General features: G+C 40.5%; 1 protein-coding gene across 1 annotated transcript in view; it reads right to left on the bottom strand.

The window, feature by feature from the left end:
• ADAMTSL1 (ADAMTS like 1) overlaps positions 1-15,863 on the bottom strand; it is a 268,482-nt gene that overhangs the window by 192,974 nt on the left and 59,645 nt on the right. The window contains exon 4 of the mRNA XM_073345470.2: positions 11,388-11,624. Coding sequence (XP_073201571.1) covers positions 11,388-11,624 — 237 coding nt within the window. The remainder of the gene's footprint in view (positions 1-11,387; positions 11,625-15,863) is intronic.

Raw genomic sequence — 15,863 nt, 5'->3', positions numbered from 1 at the left:
CCTTCCTATGTGAAAAATGTTGCCTTTTCAGGCTCAATCATTATTAGCAGAACATAGCCAACCTACCCATTGGGGCCAGTCCACAGACGAGGACAGAAGAGTCTGGGAACAGAAAGCCATAGCTGGTTAGCTCTCTGGTTACAAAGAAATCCAGAAGCTGTCACGTTCTATAATAGGCACTATTTAAACAGGAAACAGTCCCCAATGGCTTATAAGCAGAGGATGAGAGGAAAAAACTGCTGTAGAAGAAAAAGGCTTCTGTAGTGTTTAACAACTCTTTTCCTTTATTTTACTTGGTTACTTTGTTCACAGTTTTTTTCTTTGTTTTGCTTCAGTTTGTTTCTGTGGACTCTACTTTGCCAGAGCAAAAATAAGTTTCTGGCCTTATCCCCTGGACACTCAGTAAAATCTGTGGGTTGCATTTTAGTGCTAGTGTTGACAAGTGAGAATGCAAGTGACTTTTTAAAAAAATAATAACTCGACTGTAGTAGATTCCTACTGAAATATTTATTGATTCCCTCTGTAGGAATCCTGCAGGTCCCTCCCTTGGATATTTAGCTCATTTAACTTTTTGAGGGGAAAAAGTTGCCAGGTTTTCCAGAAGAACAGGAAAATATCCCAGCAGAAGATCTAAGAATTATCTAGCACAGGACAGTTTAAGTTAAAACACAATGTCACAAGATGGTCAGGGCAACTCTGCACCAACATCCTCAGAAAAATGTGCTCTGAGAAGTTGAAAGTTATATAAAAAGTCTGCCCTCCAGTATCACTCTGGTCTCCCAGACTGTGAAGTATTATAATAGTGAGAGCATTTAATTTGCCCTTGTTTCACATTACACTGAATGTGATTCTTTGTCAATGGTGATGACTTCATAGCATACTTGGATATCACCACTGATATCCCCTTTTCTCTTGGGCATACATGCTTTCTGTTTAAACACAGGGCTCTTTTGTTGATAGGAGCCAGTCTTCTGTCCTGATGATAATGTGGGTTCTGCTGGAGTACATCGTTATTGACAGAGACAATGCCAATGCAGGCCTTTCTGATGCTGCAGTCCAACAAGCAACCTGTCTTCTTGAGGAACAAATTGCATCCACAGCTAACATACTTAGAGATCCCAGTTCACCAAGCCGTTAATAAAACTCCTTGTGCTGTATCATTAAGCAATATGGTATCACAGCCTAACCTCCATGTTGTACAGGAATAAGTGTGTGAAAAAGGAATGAGATTCTCAACTATTTCAGAGGACTATGGCCTAATCCTGGGAGCTTTGCCATCAACTTCAATGAGTACAATCAACCCTAGGTCCCTTTCTTTGGAGATTTTTAAAACTGCTGCTCATTACAGACATCTCAGTGCAGGTCACCACAGCATTCTGTACATGACTTTAAGTTCATTAAGAAAAGATACCTTCTGAGGAAAATAATCAGAGCACCTTCTTCCAGCTCAGCAGGGGTGACAGAAACATTTCTGACTCTATCATGACCCCAAGAGAACAGGTCTCACCTGGAGCTATCATTTTTTAAGCATCTCCCAATTCTTTTTTCCGAGTAGAAACTTCCCCAGGAATCCTCACAACACCAAATATTGCAACGTCTTTCCCTCCAGAAAAGGAAAGTGTGACATGTCTCTCTCTCTCTCTGTGGTGCTCTTCAGCGCTGTCCCTTGCAGCAGACATAGCTCTCACTTCTGAGCAACACAAAGTACTTGTTCTATTGAGTCACATGAATGCATTGCTGCTGCAATGCTGCCAATCCTGACTGGTTTAGGATGGGGAGATCTAAGCTCCGGGCCTGGAGAGAAAGGACCAAGCTAATGACTCAAATTCAGATTCTTCCACATGGCAGGGCCAACATGTCTCTTCGCTTTCTAGAGCGCCTATCCTCCTGCTAGCCCATACCACATGTATATTGGTAGCTGGCACCATGATGGCTATATGTGCATGGCCCTGGCTGACTAGAACACCTGTTGTGCTCTCCGCTTCATTCCTTTAGGAACAGTGCTGAAATTGCACTGAGAAAAGGCAATTTCTCCATGACAGAATGATGATTTTAAACAACAAACTCAAAATTAAACTACCTTACACACACACAAAAGGTCTTTAGATGTGGATGAATGTAACATGGAGAGTACTGGTCTAAGGATATGTCTAGACTCCAAGCTAGAGGCATGATTCCCAGCTTGAGGAGAGCAATGAGTTGGTGTGCTACAAATAGAATGTAGCGGAGGCAGTGTGAGGGGTGAGATAAGCGCCCCAAGTGCATGCCCATCAGAGATGCTAGGCATGTACTCGAGGCAACTCATCCCTTCTGATGCCCAGGCCACTGCAGCTACACTCTGTTTTTAGCATGCAAGCTTGATGAGAGCTAACACGAATGCATCTCCTCGAGCTGGGAATCACCCCCTGTACCCGGCTTGAAGTGTATCCTAAACATTCAAACGACAATTAGTGATTTTGGGTGCCTCAGTTTTCAGGTGCCCAAGCCAAGACACCATAAAAGCACCTGATTTTCAGAGGGTGGGTGCTCAGCACTTTCTGAAAATGAGGCCCCATTCAGATGTCTCAAGTTGGCAACTAAAATTCAAAGCAGCCCAAAATCATCAGTAACTTTTTGAAGATATAAGTCTGGGAACCTACCACATACTTCAAGGGTCATGAAGCTATCATGATCAGCACAGGAGGATGTTATGCCAAGATAAAACTGATTAAAGACTGATCCCATCAATAATGCCTTCTAAATTTTTGGGAAGGTAGCCACCCTGGTACCTAGGAACTACAGTAATGGGTGCAACCCAAATGTTAATGTTTCCATTTAAGAGGAAAAATTACCAAATTACCAAAATTACCATAAATTACCATAAATTACCAAAAAAGGAGCCAAGGCAGCTGAATTACAGGAGACTGAAATCTCTGCAACATTTAACTAACTATGCTTTGTTTTCAATGCTTTCTTTCATTTCAGTCTGGGCTTCTGCACTACTTCTGTCATTGCCTTGAGAAAAGAAAGAAAATGTATCAACAGTAGCAGCTGGCACAGGGAAATCAAGTCCCTAAAAATTAACAGACATTGACAGCAGCCCAAATGCTGCTTGTTAGATAATTAACCAGAGTGTGTTTATTTCCAGTTCGCCATCAAAAGGCTTGTGATAATTGTTCCACTCCTGCCTTTCTCGCTATGGGAAGTGAAAAGCAACAACCCAAGTATGACAATCTCAGGGCTCAGTTACACTGAAACTTCAGTCTCACTTAGTTGTTATGGATAGTTAACATGCTGTATTTAATTATATGGACATCTGCCATGCCTGGTCAGAAAATAATGGTGATAAGTGTTTAACAGTACTTTGCTGAAGCATATAAGAATATTTGCTACAATCATAGCCAAGATTTTGCAGGGTGTGCAAGGGTAACAACAACAAAAGTGAAAAAAAAACACTGGTGAAAAATGCACTTACATAAAAAAGAAATCCTTGAAATGAATGGTACACATAGAACAAGAGAAAGAGAATGAAGAGAGGAAGTAGAAAATAAAGCAGTCTGGAACTTTCACTACTCTTATACAATTATAGACAATTGTATTTATTCTTCATGTGTTCTGTTTTTTTAAAAATTCTTATATCGCCCCAAATCTTACCACATTATCATTCAATCAATATATCATCTGAAGGGAAGCCATTTCTCCCATCTACTGAAACTAATCTTTTACTATTGGCGGATCTGGATTCCATTATCTAGGTAGTGGTACAACAACTTTGCCAAACATAATACTGGTAGTGTTATATGCTTCTTCAACTGTGATAAATTCTGAATTGCAATGAAATAATGCAAGAATATTAAACTGTAATACCTGATGTCAAACTGGCTGTATCTGTGATCAAATCCAAAGGATAGGATTGTCTACTCGAAACCTCCCACGATATATTTAGAGCTTAATGCGCCTGATGCCTTATTTTGGACTGGACTGGACTAACCATATTTTACAGACTAGCTGAGTGTTGAGTGTTCTTTTTAGCACAACTAGTAAAATACTATTCCTCTATTTGCTTCAGAAAATCATTTCAGAGGACAACTGCGCTAAATCTTCCCTTATTTTAGATGTTTATTAGTTGTTCCATTAAGACCAGTTTAACGCTTCTGAAGAATATTTTACATTGAAAGTGGATTAATTAGTTCTGAGAATGTCATGTACGTTTTTCCCCTCCCCCCGGAAAACAGAGCCAATGCCAGAAGAAGCAGACAACAGGGACATTGTACATAACAAAGCAATCCTAGCTTAGGTCAAAATTTTATGAATACAAGCTGCGTCTGGTTTGTGCTACTATAAAACATACCACATAATATAGCCAAATGCAGATTGACAGATTAGCAGCTAAGAGGTCCAGGACTGGAGCAATCAATGGTGTTGCAAGTCAGGACTGAGGAACATTGGCAGAGTTTGATGGGAATCTTGCAAAGTCCCTGCTCACAAACTCAGACCTGCCCAGACTTTTGCCTGAAGCCAGAGCGTCTTACATTTAAAACTTGATGCCTCACATGCAAGCCTTGTCTAATTTCTCATTAGCCTCTTTTGTTAGCTGGATGAGCACAAGTCCATGGCGCCGGATGCGCTGCATCCGAGAGTGCTAAAGGAGTTCGTGGAGGTGATTGCAGAGCCATTGGCCATTATCTTTGAAAACTCACGGTGATCAGGGGAGGTCCCGGACGACTGGAAAAAGGCTAATGTAGTGCCCATCTTTAAAAAAGGGAAGGAGGAGGATCCTGGGGACTACAGGCCAGTCAGCCTCACCTCAGTCCCTGGAAAAATCATGGAGCAGGTCCTCAAGGAATCAATTCTGAATCACTTAGAGGAGAGGAAAGTGATCAGGAACAGTCAGCATGGGTTCACCAAGGGCAAGTCTTGCCTGACTAATCTAATTGCCTTCTATGACGAGATAACTGGCTCTGTGGATGAGGGGAAAACAATGGACGTGTTGTTCCTGGACTTTAGCAAAGCTTTGGACACGGTCTCCCACAGTATTCTTGCCAGTAAGTTAAAGAAGTATGGGCTGGATGAATGGACCATAAGGTGGCTAGAAAGCTGGCTAGATTGTCGGGCTCAACGGGTAGTGATCAATGGCTCCATGTCTAGTTGGCAGCCGGTATCAAGTGGAGTGCCCCAAGGGTCAGTCCTGGGGCCGGTTTTGTTCAATATCTTCATTAATGATCTGGAGGATGGTGTGGATTGCACCCTCAGCAAGTTTGCAGATGACACTAAACTGGGAGGAGAGGTAGATACGCTGGAGGGTAGGGATAGGATACAGACGGACCTAGACAAATTAGAGGATTGGGCCAAAAGAAATCTGATGAGGTTCAACAAGGACAAATGCAGAGTCCTGCACTTAGGATGGAAGAATGCCATGCACCACTACAGACTAGGGACTGAATGGCTTGGCAGCAGTTCTGCAGAAAAGGACCTAGGGGTTACAGTGGACGAGAAGCTGGATATGAGTGAACAGTGTGCCGTTACTGCCAAGAAGGCCAATGGCATTTTGGGCTGTATAAGTAGGGGCATTGCCAGCAGATCGAGGGATGTGATCGTTCCCCTCTATTCGACATTGGTGAGGCCTCATCTGGAGTACTGTGTCCAGTTTTGGGCCCCACACTACAAGGAGGAGTGTGGAAAAATTGGAAAAAGTCCAGCGGAGGGCAACAAAAATGATTAGGGGTCTGGAACACATGACTTATGAGGAGAGGCTGAGGGAACTGGGATTGTTTAGTCTGCAGAAGAGAAGAATGAGGGGGGATTTGATAGCTGCTTTCAACTACCTGAGAGGTGGTTCCAAAGAGGATGGATCTAGACTGTTCTCAGTGGTAGCAGATGACAGAACGAGGAGTAATGGTTTCAAATTGCAGTGGGGGAGGTTTAGGTTGGTTATTAGGAAAAACTTTTTCACTAGGAGGGTGGTGAAACACTGGAATGCGTTACCTAGGGAGGTGGTGGAATCTCCTTCCTTAGAAGTTTTTAAGGTCAGGCTTGACAAAGCCCTGGCTGGGATGATTTAGTTGGGGATTGGTCCTGCTTTGAGCAGGGGGTTGGACTAGATGACCTCCTGAGGTCCCTTCCAACCCTGATATTCTATGATTCTCTTGCTTGCCCAGCAACTCCCCTTCACCACCCACCTCCAACCCTGTATCTGCAGAAGTTATGTGCTGCTCCATTAATCAATTCCTCTCCCTACTCTCACAATGGGCACCCTATAGCGAGAAGCTGAATGTCCATCTGAAGAGCGTTCTATGGTCAGTGTTCCCCAAATTACTCTAGGTTCCCTTCTGATCCTGTGTTTCAGGAAAAACAGAATGTGCTGATGATGGATTCCCTGATAGGAAGGGGTCTGTAGGAGGGTATAGGAGGGTAGCACTCTTACCCTGACAGCAAGAAAGGAGGCAGCTACTAACAAGGGAAGAAACAAATACACATCTACCGCGAGCCTCTGGTTGGAACTTGACAGCTCTTTGAATTTTGGATCTAATTCTGCACTTTGGTCTACACTATGAGCCAAATGCTGCCCATGGTTACACCAGGGTAAACGTGGAGTAATTTCATTGACTTGAACAACAGGCAAGACAGTTAGCATCAAGCAGGTGTTTGTCAATGGACACAAAATCATAGATTAGAGTGGAATTGTTCCAGACTCATAGCAGTGTAACTGAAGGCAGAACTTGGCCTCATGCATCTTCCTTGATTCCCTGTGATATTTTATAAAATTAAGCAGTTGTTTTCTGCCTGCTTGTGTGTGTACCAATCTACCTACATTCTTCCATATCCAAACATGCACCTCTTCATGTCTGTATGTATATTAGTGACACTCCAAAAAGAAGCAGAGTACTAACAGGTTGCAATTCTTCATATGGTCGATTTTTTGTAAGTGAGATCAGAATCTGTTTCATATGCATCGGTTTATAGCTAACAGACTTTTGACAGAATAACTTACATGCTTGCACCTCTTCAAATATTTAGCTAACAGGGAGCTATCTGCCTACATGTGTTTCAAAGTCTGATCCTTTAACCTGAAAAAGTTGGAAGTTTCAGAATGGGACTTCATTTAGTGTCAAGACTGTCATCACAAATGGAGATAGATAAACCTCCCAAGAACCTGTAGCCTCACAGATACTGAGTATAACACTGATTCACATACTTAGTCTTGGGCTGAGTTATCAAGAAGACTATTTGTGGAGTTAGCAAAAGTAGGAGACAAAGTGAAACAGAGGGAGAATAATGTGTGAGGGTTATGAAAACAGGATAGACAAGCAAAGGGAAAACAGTGAAAATAGAAAAGGCGAGCAATGAAGAAGCAGCATTTCCCTGCTCAACAGAAGCAGAGCGAAATCCAAGGTTTTTGGTGTAAGAGAAAACAGGGAAATGCTAGAAAGAAACTGGTCACTGTGTGACAGGATATAAGTTTTGTTTTTATTTTTTAAAAGTCTTAGTAACTTTCATGGACTATTGTTATGTGTACGCATCAATCAGAGAGGCCATGCTCCTCTCGGCTTCTGTGCTACAGACATCTGGCACTAACTTATGGTACATGTAGGCTGGGATTACGAGGGAAAGGAGAACTCCATAAACAGGCAGTTGATTGTTTGGATAACCAAGGAAGATGCTGCATCAGTTACAATGGGGACAACAGATAAGAACTAAGTCCACAAACTACAGAAATTTACTGAATGAATGCAGAGAGAATATGTAAATAAAAAACTATACATGAAACAGTTCAAGAACTTATGGATTGTTACTGAAGAAAACAACAATTCTACATGCAGTGCAGTGTTACTGAACACTGACTGGGGCCGAGACACTACTTGGGGCCTCTTGGTGCTACCATAATACAAATAGTGCAGGAACACCTCCATGTGAACCTTACAAACTTCCTTTGGAATACTGTCCTTGCAGGAGATCAATTTGGAGTGGGGAAACAGTGGAGGAGGGCGAGTATGAGACTTGCAAACTCTTCCAATCCTGGGGATCTGTGGGAAAAGGAAGCTGCAGAAATTGAATACTTATTAAAAGGGATTAACAGTCGATTTAAAAATCACACTTCTGCCTGCAAAATGTTCACCCTATTACTGCTTGCTAGAAGATTTACTACAGCTTACTGGAACTGAAAGAGGTTACAGAAAAAAAATATTCCACTGCATTTTCAGTTTGGTTCCTTTCAGCATATAAGAACATTTTTCATTCTTTTCTTCCGAACAGATAGTCACTCTTCCCCAATCTTTGCGTGGACCCTTCACACAGCAACTAGGGAGAGAAAACCATTTTAAAATGCAGGAAAATATGTTTGTAAAACCACAAAAATTGGGCAGGGAGGACTCATGGGCAGGTGTAAGACCTGAAACTACTTTAAATTCATTAAAAAAAAAGATTGTGAGCTGATGGTATGTACCTTTAAGTCTGCTTTCACGTTAGGTGTGAGTTGCATAAAACAAAGTGACAATATAAGTGCTTTAACAAATGCTCAGAGTAGTTGGCTCACCCTCTTTGTTGCTGCTGGTGATGACGATGATTGAAGTATGATGAAAAATGGCAACCTTGATTTCAAATAAGTGTAATATGATATTTTATAAGAAAAGCAGAATGAAAGAACAAAGAGCCCTGTTATACAACTTAACCATTCAGCAGCCAAAGGAGAAGTTTCCACTTATATTCAAATTCCCATGTATTTTTTATTTTTTCATGCAGAATATTCTCTTTTTGAAAAAAATACATAGCTAAACTGCTTTCATATCAGTTTACTTTGCTGTAGCTTATGCCTTTCTAATGCCAGGAGATCTTGATCCTTTGACATAGACTGAAAATTGAAAGTTATCAGTTATCATGACTCTAGCTAGAGTGACTGTTTCTGAAAGCAATTAGCAACTTCATTTCTCCATCAGCTCACAAGCAAAGTGTCAAAGGTAGCTACTGAATCAGAGATGGGAAGGCACCAACGATATCTGCACACAGTAGAGTCAGTGGATTTCTGATGTTCATTATGTTGGTGTAATTAAGAATCATTGGTGGAACAGAGATCAGAATGTAGCCTGTGATGCCAGGAAATCAAGATGGACCCATTAGTAACTCAAGATACTAAAGGGAGAGCTTCCAACAGCCTTTTGAGGAAAATCATTTTCACCCTCCCAAAGCCCAGATATATGGACTAGAAATAGGAAGAGCTGAAGTTAAAAAAGAAAAGGGACAGTTTTAAATTTCTCCCATCTTTTTAGTGTGCCAAGGCTCCACTTTCAGCAAGTTTGTAGCCCTCCAGACACTTTCTATTATAAAAACTACAATACTGATCCTGTAAACACATACCTAACTTTACTCATGTGAACAGTTCCATTGACTTCAGTTCAAGTACTCATATGGGTTAAAGTTTACGGTTTGCAGAATGGGGGTCTAAACTAAGAACTGCTCAGTATTTCAGATCTGAATTTTATGACAGGAAAATGAGTTGAAGATAGAGACAAGAAACAGCTGCTAAAAGGCAAGATGAGCTTCTAGAAGATTGGAGGAAAGAGAAGGGGTTCAAATACTCCAGAAAACCAAAGGAAAAAGGAGATTTTAAATGGTTAGAAATAACAACAAACAGGAAGGGTGGGATTTTCAAAAGTCCTCAGTGTTGACCAAACATTGCTCCAACGGGGGTCAACAGCAAAACTCCCAGCAGCAATAGGCCACCGTGGAGCGCTTTTGAAAACCCCACGCTAAGTGTATTCTAAATATTAAGGAAAGTCTGTTTACAACATTATTCACACGATTCCTATCCTTCCACTAGAATCTGCCTTTCATATTGATGGACACGTTGCATGACAACACACTAAAGCCACAATTAACAAATAGATTTATGGAGGATAGGCAAGGTAGGATTCTTAAACTTCTACTACTGATAAGAATGTACACTGTCATCAAGGTTTATGTGAAACTTCCATTTGCTTTAATGGGTATTGTACATCAGAACAAAGGCAAGATATGGCCCTTATGTGTTAGCAAATCGTTGCATATTGTAATCAAAGGGATCTGAAAAAGAAAAAGGGGGATACTGTGTATCTTGTAGGACTCCCTAAACAGCAGAGCCATCCTCTCTGCTTGCTACCATAGAAAGAAATAGTCAAAAGTGAAAAGGAAGCATTCACTGAATCAGCAACAACAACTAAATGGTACATTTCTCACACACACACCCGCCACGTTGTAAATAAAGATAACGTACGCATCTCTTCAACAACATCTAAATGTTTTCCTAATGAGTCTAGGATTCCTGATAAAGCTACTTCTAACTCCATAACACTACATATGATGCTATCTTTGCTTATTCCGAATATAGTCAGAAGTCTGTGTTGATTTTATGCTAAACTGGTGGGTGGTCATATGTACAGCAAAAATGTCAACTTGCTTGTAATACTTATTACAAAAATCCTCATAAATATGACACTTAGCTACTGGGATCTCTAAACCTCTCAGCAATATGAAAAATAAGGGATAAAAACCAAAAATATACATCTTAAATTCTTTATGGAGCATCTTGAGAAGGAAATTAACAAATCCACACTCGCCAGTGGGGGGCAGAGAACACCACCTTCTACTTAGGGAATGGTAGTGAGTCACACACAACGAAAGCTAACTCTTTATTTCTGACATTATTACCTTTGGGAACAGCTTGTAGACACATGATATGCCACAGACTGACCCCAGTCACATACACGAAGAAAGTCATCTAGCTGGGCTGGAAATTTGACACATATAGCTTATTGTTGGATCCACTGGAAAAAATGTACCATTTCTATAAAAGCCCATAGCTATCTTAATGTCACTGACACCAATGCAGAATTGTTACTAAGACTCATTAATCTTAGTAGCAATGTTTATATGCTTTATAAAGTGCACACATTTTTCTGTGTGCTATGTTGTTTCTATATTGTTTGTGACTTATAGAGAGAATAATTTGAATAGCAATATTCCAGGGCAGATTAATTTCCTCAATCTTGGGAAGTTCTAAAATATAGCAAAATATTAAATTGTTCCTTTTTAGGATATTTTTTCAATAGGATCAGCTACTATAGCTAAATGTATAAAATGCAGGAACCATAACCACATTTTTTTCAGGTGAAAAGAAGGGAAAGTCATCACCCCCAACCCTGAAAAAAAGAAAAGAAAAATCCCTTTGTTTCATGAACCAGCCCATCTCTTCCTATAGTAGTTTACAGAAAGCATATTAAAATGATTGTGAAAATAGAAATACATAAAAAGAAAACTCTACAGCTGTGCAAATAAAGAGGGGGGTGGAGAAGGAGAGGAACAAGGAGTGAGTGACAGTCAGATATTCAGGAAAAGAATCATTACTACACTTGCTAGAATAAGAACTCCCTGCTTACTTGGCACAAGCCGCTAATGCACATATCCAGTGACTCAGTGTAGCATCGCGTGCCGTCAAGAACCTTGGGAGCCAGTTCCACAACAAGGGTTGTCCCTTTGGCCTGGCACTTCAATGAACATGGGTTGTCAGGGTCATTCGAGACAGGAAGCCATTCATAAAACTGTCCCTGGTACTTGACATCGTTATGAGCAGAACACTGCTGGGCCCGAAAATCACCGGCTTCTGGAGGGCAGTCCTGAAGAGGAGAAAAGGGAGAGAAAAAGAGGTCAGCTCCAAAGGGGCTAATTACATCCTTGTCAAAGGATGCACAGCTGGCAGCACTGGAGTAACACACTTAGATGTAGGAGTTTTTCACTTAGGCACACACACTGGTCAAAGTATTCCTTGCCATTTTATCTGTCAGTAGTTCACCAGACTACTATGCATTCAGGCGGTTACTGTAGCAATACTGAAAAACATCAAGGCCACTGGGAAATGTTTTAGCATAGGACAGACATGTGCTTGTCTTACCCATAAAACTTATCAGTCATGAAATGTTCTTATTAACTTTAAAACTACCTACACACATGAATCTTTAGTGAACTTTTCTTTTTCCTTTGGGGAAAAAAAATCACAAATTACTCAATTCAAATGTTTGTTTGTATAAGCATTCCTAACTAGCTCCCCCCTCCCCACCCCCCAGTGACCTAAATCAGTCAGTGAAGCAACAAGAGCCAGAAAAATGCTACGTATATTTGTATTACTTCAACCTGACTAATACAGGCACAGATTTCACAATCCACAGAATCAGCAATTTTTTAGGTTTTGCTGTACAAATGTTAAAAACAAAATCCTTTGTTAAGCTCTCTAGGAAGGTTTCTGAAACATTTTGGGTGCAGGCATAAATGCCCTAATTTGCAATAAATTATGTGATAAGGACTGCTAGCTGCTGACTATTCAGACCACCCAGTACAGATTTCACTTATTGGTGAATACAGATCTTATTTGAACTGCTCTCTCTGAGATAACAGTTGAATGCTTTCCATAGACAGAGATATTGTATCAGTATTGCTAAGCCTTAGCATTCAAAAATATTGAGTTGAGTCTCGTGAAATCATGAGATTCACTTAAAATCATGAGATTTCTAAAAATTGTAAAATTTGGGTTCTTTCTATTTATCATCCGCTTTTTGATCCCTTAGGGTTCACATTTTTAAGCTTTTCTCTGCAACCAGAGGGCTAAAAACTCCTCTTTTTATTAAATGGAAACAAAGAGTCTTGAATAATCACATGATTTCAGGCAGTGGGTCTACAGGTCAAACACTAAATTTCACAAGAACTGTGATAAAATAGCAAGAGTTTGCAATGCTGCTGCATTAGGATTTCAGTGGCCCTTGAGTCCTCCCTAACTCATCCTGTTTCTGCAGTCAAGGCTATTCTTCTTGGTGTTTGTTTAAGTGCTTGTTCAATGTTATATCCGTTACGTCCTTTATTTGGAGGCTATGTTTTTTATCTACTAAGGAGTATAAAAATGGACCCTGGTCTTGATTCAGTAGGTCTTTAGCATATCTAACTACAATGACCCTAGTACTCACAAAATTCTATGGTATCCTTATTAGCTTCCTGTATATCTAGTCTTGCCTTGAAGTAAACCTCTTCTCTGATGGAGATTCCAACATTTCTTGACAGCTTTGTCCAAAGAAAAGCCTTCCTGCTATTTAGCCAAAATGTGTCCTCTCTGTTTTATACCATCACTCCCAGTTTGTTGTGCTAGCTATTTACAATACTTCCCTTGCACTTCCATTTGTTAACTCCTTGCTGGTATTTTTAAACAGTTCCAATTGCTACATTATACCTTTCCTACCGAACAGTCATTGTGAGTGTTGCAGGTAAATTTTAAAACTTAAAATCTTTATGGCTTGTATTGATCAGGTTCTAAGAAATAGTATCTCTTACTTGGCAAGCTTTCAGATTGCTCTTGTCAGCAAACTGGGAGACATTTTTTATCGGTGCACTCAGGCTGCACAGAAAACAAATATTCTGTTTTGTGAAAAAATGAAATGTTTTGACATTTGTTTTTGTTCCACTTTGGAACTAGAACTAAAACTAGACCTTGCAAAAAAAAAAGTGTTAAAAAACAAGCAAGAACAGCCAATGGCCCTGTGTTTATGGCACTTACCTGGGATGTAGGACATCTGGGTTCAAGATCCTGCTCCGCCTGATTCAGAGTAGGTTCAATCTCTCCTGTTGGAGCTATTCCACTTTGTATAAATAATTAACTATTCACTGGGCCAGAGAGAAAGACTGACACAATAGCCAAGTGGTTAGCGCACTTGCCTAGGAATCCTGCAAAGCTGGGATTTGAGCCTTAGTCTCCCATATACCATGCCCACACTGGGAGGGGATGGAAGTCTTCCATGCTTAGAGTGTGAAATGAATGGTGTTCCCACAGCATACCACAGACAATAGCACAACTTTATGACAGTCGGAGGAGTGGTGGGAAAAGGGACTTTGGCTGCCCCCTACTCTAGAGTAATGTACATCCAAGTTCTAAAATGATCCTCAGTCACCCTCTCCCTGTAAGTGTAGGGGATAAGGACAAAGTGGGTCTACTGCAGAACTCAGACAACACGCAATTTCTGTTAATCCATAATGGAAGAATACAAGAACACATACTGTTATGTCTGGATGCATTTATTTTCCATTCTAAAAAAAACCCTGTAAATTTTATACACAAGTTAGTTGTGCCCTTCCTCATGCTTCTGGCAAACTGCCAATGAGGCTCTGCTTGGGGCAAAGTTTGGGCACCCTTTACACAGACCGAACAGAACAGATTCACATTATAGGTCCAGTTCTGCCTACATAGATGTGTATCTGCAGGCAGAATTGGGCCTTTGTTATGCTTTTAAGCAAAGGTGAACAAGGCAATCAAAGTTTGATCCAAGATCTGGTTTAACTATGTGTTCACTCACTAAGGAAGGGACAATCTGTGGCCTCACTTCCTGCCACAAAAACTTACAGTGCATATCCCTCTGAATTTTCCTGTCCATAAGTGGGGAGAGTCAGGTCTAATAGCTTGGCTTATGCTTTAGCTCACAGAGCCAAGCCAGAACTCTTGTTTGGTTCTAGCTTGGCTCTGCCTTCAAAACTTCCTGGCTTGTACAGCTTTATTTTTATAAAGACAAAAGGCCCAATAAAGTGCACAACATGGAGAGTTCATAATCCTTCTTTGTACACGTTTCACTACATTTGTTTATTTGGGTTTTATTTTTAAATCAAATAAATACAAATACATAGTCAACATAACAAGCTCTCAGGACATTGCAGGTGACCAAGACCAAATGTTAACTACTTACAGTCTTTGATCTCCCTGATCAAAATAGAACAATGGATTTAAATAGCAGAGCTAGTTTTTAAAAGACGTTTTCATGGGAAACTTCAAGCCATTCAAAGAATAAATGTAAGCACCCATACATATACTGCATAAGCATACACATACTGGAACGCACATGCAAAAGAGGGTGAGAATTTGACCCTATTGTGCAGAGAACCAGTACAAGCCATATACGCCACTTCTTTCCCATTAATGCCCGAAGTCTGGCACTAAACATGTTTGAAGGCCTTGTTTGACCCTCTTCATTGGGCTTGGGGTGAATTTTACTGCCATGTACACACACACACGTTTCTTTTGTGATTCTGCTTGGAAATGTAACCAATTAGTATCTTTTTACTTCCAAAGGGAGACCATTACGAAAAGTAACAGCCCAAATTCTTTCTTCCATTATATGGGGTACAATGAGGACACATGGAGTGAAAGTCAGTACAAAATTTGGCTCATTTTGTTTTCCCCTCATGTCCATACGTTGGGTTTTTCTTGGTAAGTATTATTATTTGTTGTTTGTATTATGGTAGAGAGCAGAGCCTCATTGTGTTGGGCATTGTGCAACCATTTAATTAAAGACAGAATACAGTCCCTGCCCCCAAGACCTTAGAGGCTAAAAATTGGTATTGTAGCTGCTGAATGAGCAAGCAAGACCAAGTCGTGATATTTGGCCACATGTTTGTTCCACCCTGTAAAATGTGATTTACTTCTAAACAATTATTACAACTTCATATAAGACAATGAGCTTTCTTTTCTTGTCTGTCACAATCTCCCTGCACCTCACTTTTTAAAATTTAAATGTCCGACCAGCAGGTTTTCAGTCAGCAGGAACCATAGGGTCTGATTTCATGATGCTTTCCCACTTCTGAAAATGCTTTGCACCAATGATTTTCTAAAAAAAGTGAAGGTCAGCTGTTGCAACTGGATGGGGTTGGAAGAGCTGGAAGATCCTCAGCTAGTGTAAACTGGCTTAGCTCCATTGCATCCCTGCAGCATCACACGGTTTTATACCGGCTAAGTATCTAGCCCTGGAAGAGTAACCTGCCAAACTGACTGAACCTGAGACGGGAGTTACTTTAGCTTAAGCACTACATTCAAATTTTAATATTTTTTA

This window comes from Lepidochelys kempii, chromosome 5, assembly GCF_965140285.1.
Source record: "Lepidochelys kempii isolate rLepKem1 chromosome 5, rLepKem1.hap1, whole genome shotgun sequence".
NCBI classification, from domain to species: domain Eukaryota; kingdom Metazoa; phylum Chordata; order Testudines; family Cheloniidae; genus Lepidochelys; species Lepidochelys kempii.
The sequence above is the reverse complement of the archived record's forward strand: the minus strand, read 5'-3'. Positions and strand labels throughout refer to the sequence as shown.